At 51.5% G+C, this 24,807-nt stretch overlaps 1 protein-coding gene across 3 annotated transcripts in view; it reads right to left on the minus strand.

Moving 5' to 3' along the window:
- Positions 1 to 24,807, minus strand: part of MAPK4 (mitogen-activated protein kinase 4) — a 146,028-nt gene that overhangs the window by 49,565 nt on the left and 71,656 nt on the right. For all 3 annotated transcript variants that reach the window (XM_032310885.1, XM_032310882.1, XM_032310884.1), the window contains one exon: positions 55 to 1,496. In XM_032310885.1, coding sequence (XP_032166776.1) covers positions 55 to 600 — 546 coding nt within the window. In that variant the 5' untranslated portion in view covers positions 601 to 1,496. The remainder of the gene's footprint in view (positions 1 to 54; positions 1,497 to 24,807) is intronic.

Consider the following 24,807-nt stretch of genomic DNA (forward strand, 5'->3'; position numbering starts at 1 on the left):
AGCATCCTGGAGGGTTCCAGGAACCACCCCACCAGCCATTCCAACCAGACATACCTTGTGTGAATAATGCTGGTCAACGATCCTCGCCAACCCGAAGTCCCCGATCTTGAGCACGAGGTCCTCCGTGCTGATGAAGATGTTGGCAGGCTTCAGGTCCCTGTGCAGCACGTTGGCCGAGTGGATGTACTTGAGCCCTCGGAGCAGCTGGTACATGAACAGCTTCGCGTGCTCCTCCGTCAGCGTGCCCTGCTCCAGCAGGCGCGCCAGGTCCGTCTCCATGTGCTCCTGGACGATGTAGGCCACGCTGAACTTGAACAGCTCGCCCTGCAGGTCAGTGCCCTTGGGCCCCAGCACCTCGTACACCTTCACGATGTTGTCGTGGTCCAGGCGGCGGATGATCTTGATCTCCCGGAGGGCGTGCTTCATGCTTCGGGCGTCACTCAGGACGATCTTCTTGACCGCCACCTTCCGGCAGGCCCTGCTGTCCACGGCCGACAGCACCAGCCCGTTGACGCCAAAGCCCAGGGGCTGGAAGTCAACAAAGCGTCCACCAAGGTCATACCCATAGACACTGGCAATGCAGTCCCCCTTCTCAGCCATCGTCGGCTCAGTGGTCAGGGTCCGCCTGGGCGATGGAGGGGCGGTCAACGTTGGCCAAGCCCCGGGGAGCAGCTTTCCCAGCACACCTCATTCTGTCGAGTCCCAGAGCTGAGGGTTGCTTTTTCTCGTGTTGAGGTCACTGCCACCAGCCCTCTGGAGATAGGAGTGGCATCTGTCCATGCTTGCTGAGCTGCGGAAGGCGAAGGCTCAGACTGTTTTCTTGACCCGTGTCAGAAGGGCTGTCCACCAACTCCTCGGTACTCTGAACTCTCCCTGAAATTTAGAATGGCTCATGCTTTCTTCAAATGTAGCATCTTGGAGAGAAAAACCAGTCTCATGATCTATGTGAATGTGATGTTTCCTACCATAATGAGCCTCAAGGTAAAAGATCCAGAAACTCTCCTCTTTGAATCTTGTGTTAAAAGACGTTCCTTCCGGCTGAAATGCAGAGCTGTGGCTGGGCTGAGCTCCTGGACTTCTGATGGCCCAAAGCTCAGTTTTATCACAGCGTCCAGCAGCCTGGTAGCTCTTCTCTGCGTCCCAAGCAGGATGAAGGGATCCCAGCAATGGATTCTGGAGGCCTCCAGGGGCTTCTTTCTACTTCTGCCGGCTCCCCTTTCTAGCAGCTCCCCTTAGATGCTGCGACCCAAACCAGGCTGGTGGGCACTGGTGAAGAAAGCCGAGAAACCCAACCACCTTTCTCGAGCTCTACACCAAGTTACCCAGGAAGTCCCAAAGCCGAGGGGCACTCAACTGCCACGCCAGGATCCTCCAGAGGCCTCCGACGGGGCTGCGTCCTTGGTCACCCCTTCCTCCACGCCACCTTGCACAAGACTGTGCTGCTGGACTCGGACAGGCTGCAGGAACGCGGCATCTTTCAGACCATGTCTCCTTTCCTGTCAAAGAAATAACGTTGGGTAAATTTCCACACTCCAGCCTCCAACACCTTCCCACTTGCGTGTCCTTTGTTAACCAGCCCAAGTGTTATTTGATCTGTCCAGCCAGCTGAAACACTGCTTGCTCAGGGGATTCCAGGCTCTGCGCTGCCCAGCCGCCCCTCCTGCTGTGCACAGCGCTCCCCTGGAAGGGAGAGAAGATGGATTGATTTGATAAGATCGTCAAATGGTGTGCCTTTGATGTAAATGCCTGCTCCCCAGAGGTTCACACACCCAAACTGTGGGTGGGAATGATCTGCTCTGACTTTTGAGAAATTAACTTGTGATGCTCTCTCTAAACACATACCTCAGTACTAGCTGGGAAGGTTGAGAGTAAAAAGTAACGTGCTGCAGACAGAAAATAAAGGAGCGATAACTTTGTGTTTCTGCTTGGACCCCTTTGCTTCTCCCTTTTGCAAATGTCTCTGGGTATTTTGAGAGAATCTGCCAGGTGCTGATGTTTAATTACATGTGTATCTCTTGCTTTCCAAAGAGGCAGCTTAAGCACACACATCAAATAAGAGAACTTTACTACCACCCTATAAAAGAGACTCTCTGCCCAGCAAAGAAGGGCACAGACTTAGCAAGACACCAGGACCAGCATGGTGAACTGTGTTCTCTTTGATGATGAGGATGTAGCTCTGCAAAGCAATGGTTCAAATCCTATCCTGACTGCCCCCTTGTGGCTGCTGACTCAAATTACAGGCACAGGACCTAAGGGGGAGGGAAAAAACTGCAAAACAAACAATGTAAAATCAGACCTCTGGAGTAAAGGCAATGTCATAGCTTTTAAGGGAGTGGTAGGTTTTACAAGTTTATTAAGTCCACGGACATTCAGAGAACAAATACTGTATGCTGCACAAAGGAATGAATCTGGCAGAGCTATTTCTTAGTTCTCATCACCCCGTTGGGTCCTCTATAGGGATGCCTTCGTATCTGAATTTTGCACAACTCTGCAAATGGTAAGTGAGGCAAAACAACAGTTATCTCAATGTCTGAAATTAGGGGGCAAATCAGGAGACACAGATGATCTGAAATAGTAAATCATCAGATCCCCTCTGAAGACTTATGACAGAAATTTGCCAAGGGTCTGGAACATAGTAAATGCTCAGCAGATGTTAGCTATTGACAACTTTGTTAAAAATTCCCTTGCACTTGAGTAAGATGGACCTACTATTCTAATGTTTTGTCAAGATCTTCAGTGATTCTACTCTGCTTGTGTTTACTGGTCCCAGCAGCAAAATAACCTTGGTCTTAGAGAAATTTCAGACTGGGAAGCAATCACAGCAAACAAGTCTAGTGGTCCTTAACTGGGGATGGTGCTGCCCTGTCTGGTTAATTCGACTAGGAGTCACTACTGGCCTTGAAGAGGCAGGGCCAGATTGGCTAACCATCCTGCCAAGCAGTTCTGTCAGTGAGTAACTGACACAAGCCCCCGAATGCCAGCACATTCACTGTGAGACCATGATTCTGGTCCAAGTCCTCACTTTGGGACTTTGAGAGCACGGAGGTTCAGAGGAGTCTAGCTCAGTGCTTCTAGCATAAACAGGGTCAATAAACATTTGATGAATCGAGAAATGACTACCATTCACTCTGAGGATTCCTTGCCAGGTAGGGACAGTGCTGGGACCACCCTCTGTGCCATATTCTGTGGCCCATGCAGTGATGTCTACCTGGATACCTAATTCAAGGGAACCAAAGAATCACCCCAGTCCCGCATTCTGTTCTCCTCTCTCCCTGTGCATTTGGTAACATAAACCAAACTGGAGCTGCTTTCACTCTCTATCCATATGCCTGGTCCAGTTCCCAAGGGCACAGCAAACAGGCAATTATATATTTTGCTTTATGAGAAGAGATTACTTAAGCCTTTTTCCCTTGCCAGCTCCCACTGGGGTGTAAACAGACAGGACTGAGCACCTAAGCAGGGAGGGGATGACATCACCAGCAAATGAGAGCAGGATTTGTTCCAGATCGGCTGCATTGCAGATAATCAAGAGGTGCTTTATTTATTTTTTAAAACTCTTTCCTCTTCCTCTCACATGGGGCAGGGACCACCTCCCCTGGGTGCACATGGGCACACATGCATGCACACGTGTGTGCCAGTGGTCTCCCTGATGAGCTATCAGCTCCAGCGGGCAAGGGCCATGTCCCCTTGGGAAGAGTTGGTCCAGCCACTCGGCCTTTCTCATGGGCCTCTAAGTACACTTTTTCAATTCCTGCCTTCCTTCTTTGCCTGCACCTTCCCGGTTCCCGAAATGTCCTCCTGCTTCCTCCCCACTTGCTGAAATCCTACCCATCACTCAGAATCCAGATGGCATCTCACTTCCACTCCAGAGTTCCCATTCCTGGAGTGTCCCCGGTGACATTCTCTCTGCTCTCCGCTCCTGCAGTGTTGGTGCGTCTGCTGTCTGTGACATTTACCATATCTGAATCTGGGCTGCTAGGTAGCTTTTTATCCATGACCATCTCCCAGCTAGACTTCAAGCTCCTCAGGCTCCAGCATAAAGCTGCCCTTGGACAATGACCGTGGCTTGGGAGTGTCTGAGAATACTTGTCCGTTAAGTCTACAAAGTGGTCATGCCCACATTTCCTGCAAGGTCAGCCTCCCCTCCCTGTGTCTGCTGCCTCAATACAACTTGCTCCAGAAGGTTCTTCTCACGACAAGCCCCAACCACCCAGACACACCGCCACCCCCTTGGGAGCACCTTCTGCTCCAGAATTCTAGCACTAAGCAGGCAGCCCCTGACCGGCCGTTTCTCTGTTCCCGTGTGAGTTTGCTGTTACTCATCCCTTCTCAGTCCTCTTTACTTTCTCAGTTTCTAGAATTCCTCTATAATTTCCTGGGTAAACCTTCTGCCTTTCTCCACAGGTGGGCTGATTACAAAACACCGAGTCCCTAAGACGTCTTGGATTAGTGGTTCATTGTTTGTGTGACACACCAGGGGGTGTGGGCCCACGGGTCCTGGAGAGAGGCAGACCCAGCATCTGGAGATGTGCCCACCTGGGCAGAGGAGTGATTCTGGCAACTTCTTAGGGCAAAGCACAGCCATGCTCCGTTTGAATTTGGTGGCTCAGAGCTGCTCTGAATCAGGTGTGACTTCCAACCAGGGAGTTGGCATTCACCTTGAAGGAAGGAAAGGTCATGGGTTCAGCTGTGCTCGAATGACAATGAGCAAGAACACGTGTAACTCCTGCAAGGACAGCCCGGGCTCCAGTAATTCATGGTGAATGTCGTCATAAAATTCAGGAGTAGAAATATCTATCCCCAGGACTGGATGGAGCTAGCAACGGAGCTTCATCTCTCCACTGATTTCTCCTGGACTCTCCTGCAATACCTTATCTGAGGCCAATTAATTATCCTCTTACACATCCAGCCTTCTAACATGTAGAGGCAAACCAGAGACGAGATGGTGTGTGCCAACTGTCCCTTGCTGGGTTTCCTGGGGATCTGGTTTACAAAGCGGCTTTGGAAAGTCTAAATTTAGACTCCATTCTGCCTGTTCAGATCCTCTCAAGCCTCATGCTGCCATCAACTTTCAGCAGGAACGATGGATGGCCCCCGATGAGGGGCTGATATTTCACAGAGCTTTCTTTTCTCTCCTGAGCACCCAAAAACTTGCAGGAAATCCTTTTCAGGCAAGGCTAATGTTTACAGTTGAACAGGCTGCGCACTGCAAAAATTCTAGGTGGCACCATTCACGTTAGAGTCCAGTCTGTCTGACTCTAAGGTTCGTGACCCTAATCACCATAGCCCATGTGAACGAAGTCCTCTAGACCAGAGATCAGCAAATTTTTTCTGTAAAGGGCAAGAGGATAAACACCTAAGGCTTTGCAGGACAGACCTTCCATGTTGCAGCTACTCCAGCCTTGCTTTCCAGCACAAAAGCAGACACAGATAATACCCAAAAGAAGTGCATGGCCGCATTTTAAAAATGTTTATTTACAAAGAAGAGGTGGGAGACTGAATTTGGTGAGGAGGCTGCAGTTTGTCGCCCCTGTTCTAGACGGTGTAGGAACATTCTCTAGCTTGTTCCCGAGGTGGCACTGAAGTGTGCTATGACTCAGACCTTTCCTGCTCCCCATGCATGGTCTCCTCCCTTCTGGCCTCAGACCTCCAGCTGCCTCTCACAGTGGCCCAACCCCAGGCCTGCCTGCCCTCCCAGGGAGCTACCCTGGGCCAAGTTGAGCTCATCTGCAGGTTTCCTGGCCTCAGGGCCCACAGGCTACCCTCTGTCTCTGTGATTCTCAGGTACTGCTGACTGCCTTACTCCTACTCAGCTGGCCTCTACCAGAGGCTATCTGGAGAGGCAGAGAAGGTGAGGTGATGAAGACAGGGTAGCCGCCCAGACTGAGAGGTCACCATGGGCCAGGAGCTGCGCCCAAGGATTTCGGTTTGTGTCCTGCTCCCATGAAGACCCCAGAGGGAAGTGACTTGCCCAAAGTCACTCACTAGCAGTTGACATCTCTAGAAATGACCTCTCAGCACTGTTAACATGTGATCTGAGCCCAAGTGAGTGACCCTCACCACGAAGCACCTAGGGCCCATGTGACTTCCAAGGCCCAAGGAAGAGAAAATTGGGGGACAGGTGCACCTGTGGTACTTCCCAAAGGAAAGCAGCCCCAGTGTGGAGACCATGATTCCCTGCCCACTTTATGGAAACAGAAACTGAGAAACAGAACATTAAAATGAGATTAAGAGTTAAGAAAAAAAACAAAACAAAAACAAAAAACTGCAAGCTTAAACAACCATCCCACTCCCTTCCAACCGGTTCTTAGACTCTTCTCTCACCTAAGCCTCGGGTACACCAGAGCCCGGGCTGCAGAGACCCGCCATCCCAGGCGTGAACGGAGCTGAGTGTTCTCCCAGCTCCCTGACCTCACAAGGTCCTGGTGCTGACACGGGCCACCAATCAGGAACCATTCCCACTTCCTCCGGGTGAACAAAAACAGGTCTGCGTGAACCAGCAAGCAGCTGAGCCCGACCAGGGATGACCCACGATGGTTCCGACCCAGGGTTTCTCAGCCTCGACGTGACTGACACCGTGAGCCTGGTCATTCTCAGCTGGGGCGCTGACCTATGCACTCTAGGATTTTGGCAGCACCCCTACATGCCAGAGCACCCCTGAGTTGTGACAACCAAAAGGTCTTTAAACACTGAGACTGATCGCTGGTGGAGGAGGCACCCCATCGCTCCCAGCGGAGAACCACTGGTCTAAAGCAGCCGTTTCTAGAACTGGAGAAGAGTTACTTGTTTTATGCAGCTGTACGGCGTGCTGTTGTCAACAGTTCAGGAACCCTGGTCTCTACTTACTAAATGTCAATAGCATTTCTGGTTCCTGTGACAACCTCAAACATTTCCAAAACCCCGTAAGGCAAGGGGATATCCCACACCAGCCCTGTTGAGGGCCTTGAGTCAAAGGCGTGGTAACCCAGTCCCTCCTTGGCAGCCATTGGCTTAGGGGTTGGTTATATGATCCTGTTTAGGATGGTTAAGTCTTAAAGGAAATCCCACTTCGGGGGATGGTGCTCAGGAAAAGGCCTCCTTCCCAAGAAGAAACCACTCTGTCCCTGGACGTCTGTGGGAGAGAAAGTGCTGTTGGTGCTACTGCAATCACTTTGAAACCACACAGGGACAAGCCTGGGGACAAAGGCCAGCACAGGAGAGCTGGCAGATGGGGGGGAGGGGGTGCTGACATTGCTGAGTGGCCGAGCCAAACCTGGAAATGCCCACCTCCAGCTTTCTCGCCCCGTGAGGCTGCTAAGCTCTATTTCTGGCTAAGACATTTTCACCGCCTTTTCCCCCTTTTATTTGAAGGGGACATGATCTGACAGCAACTTGCCAGGGACATGGTTGATGGGGGCGGGAGAGGAAGAGGTGCAGAGCGCAGGGCTCCGGACTTCCAGGAGCTTGTGGTCCGACTGAGAAAGAGGAACCAGAGCAATAACAGTTACAAAAACAATCGAGAGCCCTCAGCACGTGTGGGAGTTAGGACGCGGCAGACGGAGGACGGACCAGTCCGAGCCGGGCGCGGAGGCTGCGGAAGGCACGTTCTGAGAAGGCCCCCAACGACCCCCGCCTCCTGGTTTCAGGCCCTGTGTAATCCCCTCCTCGTAAGAGCATGCTGGACTTCCTGACCGTCTTCTAAGGAACAGCGAGGCAGAAGTAATGAGATGTCCGCTCTCCGATGAGGTTATAAAGAGGCCATGGCTTTCCTCGTGGGTGATCACTCTCAGGGAAGCCAGGGGAGGCAGCCCTAGGGGGTCATCCACGTGAGTTCTTTTTCCTTTTCTTTAAGATTTTATTTACTTATGTGAGAGAGAGATTAAGAGAATGAGTAGAAGGAGGGGCAGAGGGAGAAGCAGACTCCCTACAGAGCAGGGAGCCCGAAGTGGGACTCGATCCCAGGACCCTGGGATCGTGACCTGAGCCAAAGGCAGACGCTTAACCGACTGAGCCACCCAGGGCCCCTCGGCAGGAGTTCTTGCAAGGAGGCCTTCTGACGCCCCCTGGCCACCACAGGGGCAATCTTAGAAGCAGACCTTCCCTGAGGTGAGCCGTGAGAAGGAAAAAAAGCATGAATTCTCACAAGAGATTTTATGTCACAGGCACTAAGCTGTGCCCAGTGTCCTGATCACAGAAACCATGTGACAATAAATGCTGCTCAAGTGCCTGAATTTTCAGATGTTGTTCTACAGCGACAAACCACCAATGCCTCAGAAGGGACTTGGAGATCTGCAGCTCTTGACGTTTCCAAGACAGAAAGGATGCAACGCTGGCCTCTGACTTTGAGAATTCTTGGGCCAGGGGTCCTGGGTCTTACCTGGCTTGGATTTCATCATATTCCAGAGCCCGACAGAGTCTGGGGTTGGGCGGCGGGGCGGGGGGGACACGTCACCTCTCTTGTTTCAATGATAGAGCCCTAGTGTCTCGTCCTGGGTCCCACATACAGTAGGGACTTAAGAAACTGATACCCAATGACACAGGAAAGCCTACATGCTTGCAGGAAGAGTTTGGTTATGACCGAATATAACCTGAATGGGAAGAGAAATCGAAAATGGGTCCCTGAAGCCCAGATCAGAAAGCTTTTGGAATCCCTCCAAGGAGAGCAGGAGGTAAAGGTGGGGGTTGAAGCAGGATACCACAGGGACCCCAAAAGAGCATAGTGACTGGAAGGCACTTCCTCGCCAAGGAAGGAAGGGCGGGTCCTGAGGCAGTTAGCACTGTGTTATCTCTGACTCTGAGTTCAGATGGGTCTTACCCTGGCAGCGACAGCAGCGATACTCCAGGACTTGGGAGAAACAGCTCTTCCGGGCCTTCCAGGCTTCGAAATGAAGTGCCAGCCCTCCAAATGCCAGGTGAGGCAGCTGGGGGAGTCTAGGCGAAGTGAGCCGCCCTGCTGGGAGGACAGGAGGCCTCTCCTCGCTGTGGAAGCCCAGGTGCACGGGCAGACAGCTGCCCCAAGTGTTGGCCGGCGATGCCAACTCAGGCCACATTTCCTATCCCGTGCCTCTCCCATGACCAGCACCACTGCCGACCGAGGGCCTGCCTGGGACGTCCCTCTGCACACCAGCCGGCAGGACAGCCACCAGCCAAGCCCAACACATCCCTATAAATACATCTCGGGCAGGGGAGCAGGTCGCGGTGAGCATCCTCCCCTGGGGTGTGCAAAGGTCTGAATGTTCCTGGAGGCGGTGATGCCACCCACCCTGGCTTGCTTCCCTTATAAGGTTTCTTCAAGAACACACGGGGCGGGGGTGGGGGGGATGCAGAGTAAGAAACAGGAGGGGAACCGGTTTTGTCTTCCTCTCTCTGAGAGGAGCAAGAGGAGAGCTGCTGGGGCAGGAAGAGAAAAGTTAGCAGAGGGAACGTCAGACCTTGGGGTTGTCACCTCCTCCCCCAAGTGCAACGTGCAGGAGCGTGCAGTTTGGTCTTTGCTCTGCCTTTTCTCTTGAAAATTACATAACCAGGGGCGCCTGGGTGGCTCAGTGGGTTAAAACCTCTGCCTTCAGCTCAGGTCATGATCCCAGGGTCCTGGGACAGAGTCTCTCGTTGGGCTCTCTGCTCAGCAGGGAGCCTGCTCCCCCCCCCCCCCGCCTCTCTGTCTACTTGTGATCTCTTGTCTGTCAAATAAATAAATAAAATCCTTAAAACAAAAAAAAAAAAAAAAAAAAGAAAATTACATAACTAGCCAGGGAGAACAAAGACTTCGCAGGCCTCCCAGCGGCACCACGGAGAGAATCCCCGCAGGCGCCCTGGAGCACCACGCCCACATCAGTGCAAAGCCGGGGAGGGGGACAGGGTGAGTCCCCACATGTGAAGTGTGCGTGCTGGTCCCCAGGGGGGCGGCCCTGGCTGCGGAGGCTGGGAGTCTGACTTCAGGATGGATCACACGTGTCTGTGCCACCCAATGAATCCTTCTGGGTTTAGACAACTCCTTCACTTGACCTTTGTCAATGCAAGGGGAAACTTCTTAGTTGTTCTTTTTTTTTTAAGGAAAGAAATCTGGGATAGCCGAAGACTTCTTTCAAAATCTAAATCAGGGCAGTTATGATTTCAGTGGCTAAATAAGGTGAGGCCCCCATTTGGGGCCTGCTCTGTTCTAAAGGGCAGACATCCCAGCCGGGGGTAAGCGTCTCAAAAGTGGTGTCTGCATCTTTAATTTCTGCCGCATTTGCTTCAGCACCTGCTGCACGGAGTCCATAGATGAACTGTGCCTTCCCTGACTTTGGAGATTACTCTCTGTGAGGCAAGATTTAATAAGCCATCGTGGGAAAGCACAAAGCTGCTGGTCCCGGAGGAATTCCTTGTTCAGACCTCACTTTTCCTACCAAACTTCTGGACCCACACGTGGGACTACTTACTCCCTGCCCGCAGGGGGCGCCCATGGCAGTGTGGGGAAGATCCCTGGTTTGTAGTTATGGGATTCAGCATTAAGGTGTATTGCTTTTAGCCCAGAAATGGCAAATAGGTATCAGACGTATTACTATCAACCCATCTTGCGCCTATGGCAGCTGTTGGCAATCGGTGATCACCTTCTCCTTCCTGATGAGCCAGGGACCCCAGCACCCCTGAGAGCCTCTGCCGACCACCTTGAGCTGGCTGTCAGAGCAGAGCCTGTAGGCATCCACAGCCCAGGCGGCTCTCTCTGGCCTCACACCGCTAATGCCCGGCTTCGGTCCCTCTCTTCCCCTGGCTAATTCTGACTCATCCTGTAGGTCTAAGTCTAAATGTCCCTTCATCCAGAAAGCCTTCCCTGATGCTCTTTCCCCTCCCCAGACCAGCCTATCTGTCCGGCTGCGTCCCCTGGTTCTGTCCTCACGTCACTCTTCTCTCGTTCTGTTTCTGCTTTAATTGCTTGTCTTCTGTGTCTGCCCGGAAGCTCAGTGAGGGCAGGGGCTCCATCCTCCACATGTGCCACAGCCCCAGTGCCCCATTCCTAACTGGCTCGGTGACGAATCATAACATTCGGGCAGCACAAGGCACCCCGGGACCTCCCTTGCTCCACATCATCTATAAATGCAGATTTGTAATACTCACGCCTCCCTCCCCCTGAGAGGATTTCACGTCTTGTCCGATTCGAAGCCTGCATTCAGTCCCTTTAAATCTGACAGAGTTCTTAACTTCTCACCCAGTCCCCTGGCCCGCTACCCAGCAAATGTGCGCACACGCTACCTCCTACTAGTCCCATGGAGGTTAATCATTTCCAGGGCTTGTGCTCACGGGGACAGAGAAATCATTCGTAGAGCAGAAAAAAGTTCCCTCTCCTGGCGACTGCATCTCCCTGTTCACAAGCGGTAGAAGACGTATTTTGACGGCTCAGGGGACCACCACAATCCCCGGACCACACGGGGCTGTCACAGCCAATGAGAAAAGTCACCGGGGGCGCCTGGGTGGCTCAGTGGGTTAAGCTGCTGCCTTCGGCTCAGGTCATGGTCTCGGGGTCCTGGGATCGAGTCCCGCATGGGGCTCTCTGCTCAGCAGGGAGCCTGCTTCCCCCTCTCTCTCTGCCTGCCTCTCTGCCTACTTGTGATCTCTGTCTGTCAAATACATAAATAAAATCTTTGGAAAAAAAAAAGTCACGGGACCCGAGTTCGAGTCCTGCGGCTGCCTGTGAGCAATCCAGGAGTGTCAAGTCTGTGAAGCGGGAACAACCTCACTGCCCCACTTCCTCAGGGGGATAAGGACAAACAGAGGCCAGTGAGCCAAACACACTTTCAAACGTAGAAACCGTATACTGGAGGGAAGTCATAACTTCCTAACTTCTGCAGGGACACTAGCTGGGTTCTAGGGGGTTTGAGACGTGACCCTTTCTCATTCCTCAAGCTTGTCCCTTCATGTTCTTCCAAGAGGGAGAGGCCTCAACGTGGGTAGAGACACTGGCCCACCAGCTACTGCACATATGTTTTAAGTCTTGGTGTTTTGGGTTTTGTCAGAGGCAGGTGGCAGGGAACTTGAGGCTAAATTATTTCTATCTTCTCTTACGACCCAACACACACTGCGACATCCAGCCCCGAATGGGGTGTCTAGCAATGGATCTACAATGAATCACAGGCGTAGACTGAGTATATCCTCCCGCCACCCCTCCACCCCCACCAATCCAGGTGTGGAAATCCTAATCCCCAGTGCGATGGTATTATGAGGCGGGGTCTTCGGGAGGGGATTACATCATAAGGATGGAGCCTTCACAAATGGTAGTAAGGCCCTTATGAAAGGAACCCCAGAGATCTCTTTTGTCCCTTCCACCATGGAAGGACACAGTGAGACATCAGCGGTCCTTATCAGAACCCAACCACGTTGGCAGCCTGATCCTGGACTTCCAGCCCTCCATAACCACGAGAAATAAATTCCTGTTATTTATGAGCCGCCCAGTCTGTGGTAGAAGAGTCCGAACTGACTGAGACACTCACAAAGTGCCTCACCAAGTTCATTACGGCAACAGAATCCACTCTATTCTAACTTCCTGACCTCCGCTGCCAAGCGTCCAGTGCCCTCTCTTCTGCTCTCCTGGTGAAGTCCTCCTTCCCTCGAAGGTGATTAGACCCTCCCAGTCGGAACCACCTGCCACATAGATTCCATCGCAGGAACGGGCCCTCCTGGAGAAGCAGCAGGTGCTGCTGGCTGCCTGCTTTAGGAGGGACCCCAGTGAGCGTCGCTGGTCTCTGAGGAAGAGTGAATCCCCTGCAAACCTATACGAGATTCCGCACAGGGAGAAGCCTCTCGGATCTTAATGGCCAGGATCCCACGGAAGGCCATCCAACCCCACTGGACGCGGAAAGGGGAGGGTGGCAGTGGTCAGCCTTCAGCTCGCTGGAGAACGGGACAGAAGCTCCTCCTGCCTGGTGGGGAGAGAAGGAAGAACGGAAAAGCAAGCAACAGAGGCAGGAGAGGAGGAGGAAGCTGGGAGGTGGGCGGTGGACCCAGGAACGCACCCTTCCCCCTCCCAGGGCTCCTAAACAAGGCAAAAGAACCGGATCCCTCATGGTGACACTGGGCTTCCCACCAGCTGGCATGTGGATTCTTAGCTGCGTTTCATGTCATCTGGATAAAGGTGGCCGTCCTCACCTCAAGGTGAGGCTACGCGCCCACTCAGTCCACACTGACCGCAGCAGGAACCAGAATCCCTCCCCTGCGATGTAAGAAAACTGAGGCCCAGAAACAGGAAAAGGACTCTTCGGGGGTTAGTCAGGGAGGCCTGCAGGGTGCTCCAGCAGCAGATTTTGAGAAGAGGTCCTTCCAGCCATGTCTTGGGCCTCAGAATGACCTTATGAAGGATCTTCCAGCCAAGATCCTTCTTCCCAAGAATGAGGAAGGGGATCCCGACCCAGTGACAAAGAGCTCCGCACAACGAAGAACGGCAAGCTGGGAAGGAGCAGCTCTTCCTACTCCAATTAAGTATAATTAGCGTGTATCAGGGAAACAAAAGCCACATATGGACCGTGTGGCAGCCGCTGTCAGCTCTCCAAACTGCAATCCTCCCCCTTCACTGAGAGCAGCGCTGGGAGCCAGGCGACTGTGAATTGGTCTGTGTCCCCACTGAGGACGTGCTGGGCTGGTGCCTAGCACAATGCCTGGCCTCTGGAGCCGCGAGCCCGTGTGTGATCCTGAGGAGAGTTCCAGGTTCATTTTAGTCTGAGGACAGCCGGGCCCCCAAGGCCGGGAGCCAGAGATACCTCCGTCCCTTCCGATATAACAAAGGCAGTGAACAATCACGGGGATGCAAACGCCTTATGCTCATACGCATCCGTGAGCAACCGAGCACTCAGAACCTGACGCTTCAAGGCAAGGAGTGGGCCTGAGTTGGGGGAACAGGTTTGAAGAGGAGGACTAGGGAGAGAGAAGGAAAAGGACTTCAGGCAGGAGGAATGAGAGAGAAAGGAGCGGAGTAAAGGGAAGAAAGAGGGACCCCATGTCCACTCCCACAGGCAGTCACCTGCCTTCCTTCTCCACTGTTCGGCTGCTGTGAGCCCTTGGTACACACGGACCCACCTCCCCAACTGGGAGCCTTAGACACACACATCAATAAAGTCCTCAGCGTGGAAAATGCAGGAACCTTGACAACAGCGGCAGCATGACCAACACAACGCCACGCGCTAGCTGGACAAATGTCACGCTGGTCGGCGGCCAAGAACTCCACAGCTCTCCCAGGTACAGGGAGTCCTGGGCCGAGAACTGGATTTTACCTGCACGGTGCAGTCGGCCGGAAACCCAACCAGGGCCGGCACCGCGGCCAGCGCAGCGGGAGTGTGAGGTCAGCAAGGCGCTGGACGGTGACGCACTCACACGTTCCTTTGCTGCCCATTTGCCCTGCACACTGCAGATAAACGAACTTCAGGATTTATTGGGTTTTAAAAAGAAACAGCACAAACCAGGCTCTGTCTTCTTGTTGTGACCCAGAGCTCTCATGTGCTGGGAACGAGAGGGCAGTCAATGGGTCTCCTGGCCTGGAGAAGGTCTCAGCCACCAGCAGGCTCATATGCAGACCCAGCCTCCAAGCCACCTGCTAGGAGGAAGGCCAGTTGATAGGTATCACCTTCCCCCCAATGTCAAGGGGCCAGGGCAAATTGGGACTCAATGGAGAGGAAAGGCGGCTGACTTCAGCTACAACGTAGGCAGAGCTGCCCTCCAGAACATGAGTGGGGAAGGTAAAGTCTGGGTAGTAAGAAGAGGTGGCCGAATCCGGACAAGGTGGGCTGGAGGAGCGGCCCCCTTCAGCACTGGTCCCTCTCACTTGGGAGTAAGCACAGGGAGGCAACTGCTCACCCTGGCGGTGGGAGGGGACAGAACCGCTACCTTCCAGGGAGAAACTTCTGGATGGGAAGAAGGTGGATTTTAAAGCAATGCTTTATTTTACCAATGACAGAATTATTTTCTTTTTCCAAGCAGCGATGTAAATTGGTTTTAGTTCTGAATCTGTTTCAACCACCTAAATTGCAAATTAGAATCCCAAATGTAGGCAGACAGTGGTCTTGGGACAACTCAAGAGGCCCCGCGGCCTCAGAAGGCCTGAAGAGAAAGACAACGCGGGTTTCAGCAGAACTGAGCCTGTTCTGGGCATCCAGAATGGAGGTGGGGGATCTCCCTTAGCCCCCCACACCCTGCCATCTGTTTAGTTCTATAACGCAAGTCTATTCCTTTGAAACCAACCGAAAAGCAGAAAAAACACGGACTTCGATAGTGAGCTCTTGGACTCATCTCCGACCCAACCCCAGAAAGGGACTGAGCGCCAGCTTCGACACAAGGCTCCCCCGGGCTCCGAGGACCACAGATCTGCTCTCATCTCTCCCGGGCTGCTGGAGAAAGTGGCTGGGAAAATCTCGGTGACCTTTCACACCCTGTGGCTGTGGTCAGGATGCTCTCTGAGCCTGGATGTGCTCTTTTGTCTCTCCAGCCACTTCCAAGGCTTCGCAAGGAGGCCACCTCAGGGGGAAGCGCAGTCAGGGTCATGACCGGGGGAAGGTGAGAAGGGAAGTGCTTCTCCGGGGCGGAGGGCCCTGTGGCAGCCCTCACGGAGTCCACTTCGAGGGAACAAGGAATGACGTCCCAGCAGCTCCCAGCGGCTCTCCCTGCCACTGCCCATGCCCTAGCCCCTATCCATCCTCTTTCTGCTTCCAATATTTCTAAAATACATCTGATCACTTTAGTCTCCTGGGGCCAAAATACTTTTTAACAGAGACTACACCCAAGCACCTCGTGCAGCCTCACATCAGACCCCCATCTGTCTTCCCACTTCTGTCCAACTGCCTTCCATAATCCGCACCCCACACTGCAGCCTGGGGCCATCATCCCTGAGTCACCCCATCCGAGGCACACGCGGCCCATCTGCTGATGACACGCTATCGTCTTTGTGTTCCCGGAACAACCCTACTCGTGCCCAAATGTCACCCCGCCCCCTCGGAGTGAACTTCTCCTTCTCGGAGCTCAGGGAGCACAAAGCATCTGCCTCCAACAGTTGTCTCGTGAGCTTCTACTGTCTGGGAGTCTTCCTTCCCACTGGATTGGGAATCCTGGGGGGCAAGAGCCCCGTGCCTGGGCCCCCAGATACTCCCTGCCCTGTACGGCTCCTGGCTTATAGAGGGTGCTAAGGAAGCAGTTGATGAGCCAGCAAGGAGACGATGGATGGGAACGGGGCTAGGACTTGACAGTGGAGAACGTAAGAGGTGCTTGGCAGAAGTGGTCCACAAAGGCACATGTCCCTGGAGAGTGTGACCTGCTGGTGGAAAGACGGCCAGCTCCCCGGGACCTGAGCAGGTGTTTATGCAGAATGATGCAAGCTCTGTACGCCAGCCTGGGCCGCCAGCCTGCGGTGGGGCAGCACCCAGGACTGTGGCAAGGGTGCAGACATGGCGGGGTCGGGGGCTGCTGAGCAGAGGTGCAGAGAGCAAGCAGATCTCCTAGGAGTGCTGGAGAAGAGTCCAGCGCAGCTGAGAGAAACTGGGATCAGAGAAGGGATTTTGCAGTAGAATCTTGGTGACTGCACATTCCCCTGGGCCTCACCCAAGACAGGGCATCATTGACACGGTGGGAGCAGCCTAGCTGCAGCAAACATAAACCCCGAGAGGGACTGCACACCATTCCCTCCGGCGTTCCTGTCTTTTGCTTCTTTTCCCAGCTTTCAGATCACCACTGACAAACTCGGGATGCCAAATACGGGTCGTTTACTGAAACTGGCTACGGGCTAGCTTCTCAGGTTCATTTGCCTACTTCCCCACAGCAAAAAGACGCTGCAGCTGAGACATCTCCTTATAAACTGTCTTGCCGGATTCTTCCGGAAGCCTCAGCTGCTGTGGAGAGCTCTTCTACTGTTTGGTCGCCCCACGGATGGCAATAAAATCAAGATGAAAACTCATTTGCAAAGCAACTTCCCACTGTCCAAAGCATCTGCATGCAATGTCATTTAATACTTTCATGTAATATTTATTGAGCTTCGCTATGTACCAGGCGGCGGGGATGAGGGGGGCACGGGGAGGACCCCCCTGCAACTCACAGTTCAGGGGTAGAGGTGCAGAGGGGACACAAATAATGACACAAATCATGCCTGTGTGCGACAGGCAATGGTGAGAAATGTGTGATGGGAAAGTGTAGGACGCCAAGAGCCAGGGGGACGAGGAGACAATTAAGTTGGGGAAGTGATGTTTGCGTTGAGATCTGCAGCTCCCCAGGAGGTGGGGTGGGGAAATGCTCAGAGCCATGAAGAGCCCTGAGAGGTGTGATGCTGGAGGGAAACAGACGGTTGGGGTCGGGGAGGAGGGATCTGCTGGCCCCCAGGAGGCGTGGGGGTGGACGAGGAGGCTGACTGCGCCATGAGGAAGCAGCTCCGGGTCTGAAGCAGCTGCACGCCCAGGAGGGAGGCCCACTGCAGGTGCTCTGACAACCGGCGCACACACCCGCACCCCCCCACCACCCGACCGGTTCCACCCTGTCTCTGCTCCACGGCTCCAAGCTGGGCGGGGCCCGGGCCTGGTTGAGGCGGTGGCCCACCCTGCTCCGGTCCATGCTCCCAGGGGGACCCCTCCCTCTGGACAGCCAGCTCCAGGTGTGCTCCCCAAGGCAGAGGACCCAGGTGCAGAGCAGAGCCAGGCGCTCTCGCCATCCGCAAACAGCCAAGGGTAAACGATCCCTGCAGGCCTCTCATCTTTTTTTTTATGAAGAGCCTCGTGCGATTTGCTGCAAACTCCCGGGATGAGGAGGGGTCTCCCGCTGAGGGAGGCTTCTGGGACCACCCTGCCCTTGGTCGGAGGAAGGAGATCTCGGCGAGAAGGAGCCGGTGAGGCGCTGTGGAGCAGGGAAACTCTGGCTGACGAAAAGGACTCTGGGTTTGCGTCTGACCTCTGCCACTTACACAGGATGTGACCCTGAGCCTCGGTCTCCTCCTCTGTCAACCGGAATATTCTGCCTCCCGTATTTATCCCACAGGGTGTTGGAGTGAATTAAAACCACCAGCCCTGAAGGCAGTGTGGAAGGAAAAAACAGCCCAGGAGGGACTGCTGAAATCATCATCACAGATGTTAGCCCTTCCCCGGATAACAGCAATCCTAACAACCATGGTAACTAGTGACAGCGACAATAACAACAGGTGACAATGTGCCTTATGTCGTTTAACTTCACTCTTAATGTGACACTCCTAGGAATGCAGGAGCCTGGCGCATCTTACAAGCCAAGAACAGACTCGTAGTGGAGGAACCCGGCCAAGCGTACCCCGCCGGAAGTGGCAGAGCTGGGCTTCACACCCCAGCAGCGTGCCCCCAGACGCCACACGTTCCGACCCTTAGGCAGTGCTGCCCGAGGGAACCCCCACCACCCCTGCTAGAGCTGTCCCAGCAATCAGACTACGGGGCTGGTGTGCTAAGTGACACCAGGCAGTTGCCATTAGCTTGCCCTATGCCCCTTGACAAGGGATTGCCTTGGTCCTCCTTCTGCTTCCTTTCGGGACCAGGGACAGCAATCTTGACTACTTGTTCCTTTTCTTTCTCTGCAGTGTCCCCTCGTCTTCTCCGTCACTCACACTCTTCTCCATTAGTGCCCAGATAAGGGCTTGAGGCCAGCCAGGTTCCCTCTCCCAGGAGATCTGTGTTTTAAGCCTTTTCTCTGACCATAGAATATGAACTTAGGCCCTGGCTGGGTAAGGTTGGGAATCACCCTGGCTATTTGGGGGAAGAGTTCCTGGCACCTCAAAAATGACATCATGAAGGTCATTTCCTGGGTGGCCGAGAAAAAGGAGAAGAGATGGTCAAGGGCCCTTCCGAGCACTGGGGGAGAGGACCCCGCCCCCCAAACCACTGCTCAAACGACCCCCCGAGTCATTTGTTTGTATGACTGAACATGTTTGGGGCCCTCTGGATACCAATGACAAGCGTGACTTTGTTCCCAGCCGTCTAGCTGGCGGGTCCTAGCTGCCCAGCGGTTCCAAGCCGGTGATTACCTTCCCTTCTCCCACCTGGCCAATCCCCCACCACACCCGCTGACAACGGCTCTCCTCGCCTCCCTCAACCTCCCCAGGTGGGATTTACAGTGAGGGGGTTACCAAGGCAAGCAAATGTGCATGTGGCTTTACACTATCCTATTCTGGTCTTCCCTCCACTCCAGTGCAAAGTTATCGGAGCGAGATCTCCTGTCCAGTGCAGAAATCCCAAAGCTTCTGGCACTCAGGTCCTGCTGGAGGCAGCTGCAGAGACAGAGGGAGGCAACTGAGATGTGGACAAGCAGGAATACACCTCCCCTCCCACTCAGAGGGCATTAAAATGACAGTAAGGGGGTCTTCGAATCAACATGAACCCATACCAACGAAGGGAATACCAAGGGAGCAACTGGAAGACATTTCTGAAAGGTTGGGAATTTGTAAGTCTGTGCCCAGAAAGCAAAGGTGGGCAGGGGTGGGGGTGGGGGGGGAAGCAGGGAGGGGCAAGTAAGGAGGAGAGGCTCCAGGTGGTGGTCCACAAGCCAGGTGGAAGGGACCCAAACTGTGGAATTGACTGAAAGTTTGCATATGAAATGGGACAGTGTCCGCGTGTGGAAAAGCGGGCAGATCCTGCCTCCTTCCCCTTCCCATCCTCTTCTTGAACCCTATGTGCTCCAGCCCCTAAATCTAAGCCCCCAGTTCTGAGGGGACCCTGCGGAGGTGCCATGGAGAATAAAGGACAGGATGAGTTCGAGAGGACACGTTTTTTTGGTTTGGTTTGGTGTTGGTTTGTTTGTTTTTACAAATTCATAATGTAAATGCTGTTTACTGGTTTTCAAGTTTTAGAATCAATCTACAAGTAAACAGGCCACAAACACGACAGATGTCCTCAATGCGGACACAGAAAAGATTGAGGAGAAACGCTGCTGGACAGATGGAAGGGGAGAAGGAAGGAAGGAGAAGAAAGAGAATATTCTTACGCTATGTTGAGAGATCCTGCTGAAAGCAATGGAAAGAGAAATGACAGGTAATGAATATAAGCTTGAAGTTAAAGGATAATAAATATGAGCTCTTTAAAAATGATGATTACAATCAAAATCAAATAAAGATGCTGACCACGATGCTTCTTTCTAATGAGGAAAACATTAAGGGTTCATCAACAAAATAAATGTGTAACATAATATCAGATTGTTTAATGGGCAGGCAAGCAGATTTGCCTGCCCGACTTCATTACTCCTCTTTCTCTCTCTCTTTTTTTTTTTTTTTGAAGAATTTTATTTATTTATTTGACACAGACAGAGATCACAAGCAGGCAGAGAGGCAGGCAGAGAGAGAGAGGAGGAAGCAGGCTCCCTGCTGAGCAGACAGCCCGATGCAGGGCTCTATCCCAGGACCCTGAGACCATGACCTGAGTGGAAGGCAGAAGCCCAACCCACTGAGCCACCCAGGCGTGCAAAATGAGCCACAAAGACAACAATAAACCACCCCAAAAGTGGGTGAAGCATTTTATTTAGAGATTCGTAACTAACCAACATTAATAACTAAAAAGAGAAATGTTTGAAAGTTTGGGGTCAGGAATGACATAGAAGATGACAGCTTTTCATTATAAGACTCTTTTAAACTTTCTTAAAAAAATAAACAACAAAAAACCATGGCTTGCATTGATTAAAAGTAGAAAGACCAGGGACTCATCTACTTATTTGCAGCCCCATGGTTCCCAGGGCAAAGAATGCTCCAGAGATGCTGGGAAGGATCCCGTCTCAAGTCTTGCTGTTGGAAAAGAAAGAAGGTACCTCTGTGACAGCAGCCTGGGAACCAGCTTTGGCAAGTCTGTGCCCCTTGCCAATGACTGGGCTTTTCCCTCGCCACCCACCTCTTTGTCATCCTCCCCGTCCTTACATGCTCTTGACATTTTAACCCACTGATTTTCAAACTCAGGTGCACACCAGAACCCACTTAAAGTCCTGGAGCCTCATGAGAATAAGATAACCAACAGACTGGGAGAAAGTGTTTGCAGAAGAGATATTGATAAATGACCTGATTCAAAAATGGGCCAAAGAATTTAACAGACACCTCACCAAAGAAGAGATACAGATGGCAAAGAAGTGGATGAAAAGATGTTCTACATTGTAGGTCATTAGGGAAACACAAATTAAAACAATTACTATACACTTATTAGAATGGCCAAAATCTGGAATACTGACATCAAATGCTGGCAAGGATGTGGAGCATCAGGACCGCTCATAACATGGCTGGTGGCGATGCATCATGGCACAGCCGCTTGGGAAGACCGTTGGTAGTTTCTTACAAAAGTAAACATATTCCTATCCTATGACGCAGCAATCTTGTTTCCTGGCATTTACCCAAAGGAGTGGAAACTTAACAGCCACACAAAAACCTGTGCATGAATGTTTATAGCAGCTGCCAAAATTTGGAAGGAACCAAGATGGCCTTCAGTAAGTAAATGGATGAACAAACTGTGGTACATCCACACAATGGAATATTATTCAGCACCGAAAAAGGAATGAGCCGACATCCCCTTTCCAAAGGCAAAGGGCAAGCTGATTACCAACCACCCCTGGCAGAGTATTGGTCCAGAGAGGCCACTGGAGTTTTGAGCACTGTGTGTTGAACCTATTACATTCTATGCCATGTCAGAGCACATACCCAGCATCATGTGACTCCTGAAAAAGAATAAAAGGTAATCAAATGAGGGGCATTTGTTCTATCCAGGGATACCAGCCTTAAACAGGAATTCCACACAATGCTTCACTGTATTTTCTTCACAGGATGAAGCTGCTCCTGAAAACAACTTCTTGATAATCACAACTACTTGAGTTTACAGTTTCTTAAAGCTTTTTCACTAAATGTGCTGGGTAGTTTTCGTAAAATAAAGGAAGGAAGGTGAAATGCATATACCAGCAAAGTTTTTCTAAAGCAAGTCTGAAGTCATTCTTAGTCCCCTGGGGTAGAATTCTTTTAGTGTGTAAGCTCGCCTTTCCAGTCTTCTTCCCAGATACACGATAATGTGCTTCAGCTGACAGCCAAACAGCAGCGAAAACAGCAGGAAAAGTAATTAGCAAATTCATTAATTAGGATACGGCCTACATTTCTTCTATAATGGTTACCATTTACTTATTTTATTATTTTAATTCTCTGCCTTTTACTAGTCATTAATGGCCATTAATGGTATAATAGTATATACTATTATGTCTGAAGGGTCACAAATATATTTTGCTTTACATGTAAAAGTGTTATTTATATAGAATATCAAGTCTGAAGCGGTCTCAGAGGCAGTGTTGCAGAATATGTTAAAAACAAATCTTACAGGAAAACAAATACACACAATGGAGAACCGCTAGTAATTACTAAACACTTAAGAAGACAGACAGACACTGGACTATGCTATTTAATTTACTCCATTTTTAGTAAAATTCTAACAGTTTAATTACAAAGAAAATCAATGAGAACACTGAACTTGATTATTATATAATACTATCCAGTTTATTTCCTTTTTTCTTTAAGATTTTATTTATTTATTTGACAAAGACACAGCGAGAGAGGGAACACAAACAGGGTGAGCGGGAGAGGGAGAGGCAGGCTTCCTGCTGAGCAGGAGCCCGATGTGGGGCTCGATCCTAGGACTCTGGGATCATGACCTGAGCCGAAGGCAGATGCTTAACTGACTGAGCCACCCAGGCGCCCCATCCAGTTTATTTCTAAATTTTAATTGTATATTATTGAGAAAATCCAGAGTCACAGAGATAAGTTAGGGCAAATGTATAAGAGCTTTTTATTTTTTTTAATAGTTCACATTGACAATCTCAAGTTATTTTTAAGTTAAAGATGTCAGAATAAACTTTGAGATGAGCTAAAAATAAGATGAGCACATTGAGAGTTTCAATATGTTAAAATTTGAGAAACAACCCATTTGAGGGTGGGGTTTTTTTTTTTTTTTTGGCTTATAATTCTTTTTTTTTTTTTTTAAAGATTTTATTTATTTGACAGAGAGAGATCAGATGTAGGCATAGAGGCAGGCAGAGAGAGAGGAGGAAGCAGGCTCCCTTCCGAGCAGAGAGCCCAACACAGGGCTCGATCCCAGGACCCCGAGATCATGACCTGAGCCAAAGGCAGCGGCTTAACCCACTGAGCCACCCAGGTGGCCCTGGCTTATAATTCTTAAAAGAAATTAAAAATATACTTTAAAATAAGTTCAAATCAAATTGTCTGCGGAATTGCAAAGCATGTTTCAAACACAAGTTAAAAACTACGAATCTGTGTAAACTTCTTTTTACAGATGAGGAAATCGAGGTCCAAAAAAGGTGGGGAGACTTACCCAAATTCCACACAGGAATGTCATAACAGAGTGAGATCACAACCAATTTCTCTGACAGTATGTCCCCGCCACCTTTTATGTTGCACGTTTCAGAGAGGGAATGCTTTAAGGGGATTTTTTATGGAACGTGCCTCCTCCAGGGTCCTCTGTGACTTCGTGAAAAGACACGAATGGAGCCTGATTTTGTGTGTCACCAACTGGACTTCCCACTCAACCAACACTTTTTTTTTCAGGTGGCAGCTCGTATCCTGCTCCTGGAATTGACAAATAATAATTCGGGGCAAGAGCAAAGTTAGGAACATGGATGAGTATGAAGAACGCTGGGCTACCCCCACCATTCCCGAGATCAGTCATCTTCCTCGACGACTCCTTTCCAGAACAAACGCTCTGTAGCATATGTGGACTGCTTCTATTAGGCGGACAAAAGAAAGCAAGGTAGCTGTAAGTGCCAGACCCTGACACTGTTCTGACCACTGCTAGCTGACACCAGAGATACCAAGTATCGACACTAAATAGAGATAATTATTACCAGAGGTAATTATTATTAACAGAGTGAGCTGTATATAAATAGCATAGATTTCCCAGACTAGACAACCCACTCTGCTGTTGGGAGGTTCCTAATGGGATATCCTACCAGGTATACTCTCAACCCTCCTAATGCCCCAAAGGGAAGGGCTAATTAGATTATAGTTCATCACCCAAAGGGGGAGAAAGACATTTAAAGATACTGGAAAATAGGGGCGCCTGGGTGGCTCAGTGGGTTAAGCCGCTGCCTTCGGCTCAGGTCATGATCTCAGGGTCCTGGGATCGAGTCCCGCATCGGGCTCTCTGCTCAGAAGGGAGCCTGCTTCCTCCTCTCTCTCTGCCTGCCTCTCTGCCTACTTGTGATGTCTCTCTGTCAAATAAAAAAAAAAAGAAAAAGAAAGAAAAAGAAACGGCTTTCATCTCTTCAGAGCTCCATCTGCCCGCAGGCCAAGGCTGAGCTGTGTCTTCCTCCATTCCCCAGATATGTGACGAGGCAAGGCCACTTCGGGTCTGGGCACCAGGGCCCTACCGTCCTCCCCCTCATTCCCACCTCCATGACTCCGCCAGAGTGTGCCAAGGCAGCCCCGGCGGGTTTCCTCCTCCACAGAGGTCCCACACATAAGCAGTCCTGGCTTTGGCTGCTGGCTCTGCGGGTCACAAGAGACTTGTGTAGCATCTTGGAGTCTCAGCTCCTCGTCCTAAGAAGTGGGCTCTGGAAGCCTTCTCTCTGGGTGGCACAACAGTTGGAGATCGTGCACCCAAGGAGATTTGCTTCGCGCCTGGCACCTAACAGCCCCTCCATTGGCAGCAGCGGCTCTGACCACTGTATTGTGCTGCGGATCCTCCATTCTTTCCAGGACTTCACGTCTCTCCAAAAAGGCTCCTACATTTCTTCTCATGTCCATGTCACTGTGCCAGGGCACTGTCAGGAACTCAACGGGAATTAAGTAATGTTTCCACACTCCTGGCTCCTCTTGGGTAGCTCACCTCTCACCTTCTGTGACTTTGAAAAGGT

The sequence above is a fragment of the Mustela erminea genome, chromosome 13 (assembly GCF_009829155.1).
Source record: "Mustela erminea isolate mMusErm1 chromosome 13, mMusErm1.Pri, whole genome shotgun sequence".
Taxonomy (NCBI): domain Eukaryota; kingdom Metazoa; phylum Chordata; class Mammalia; order Carnivora; family Mustelidae; genus Mustela; species Mustela erminea.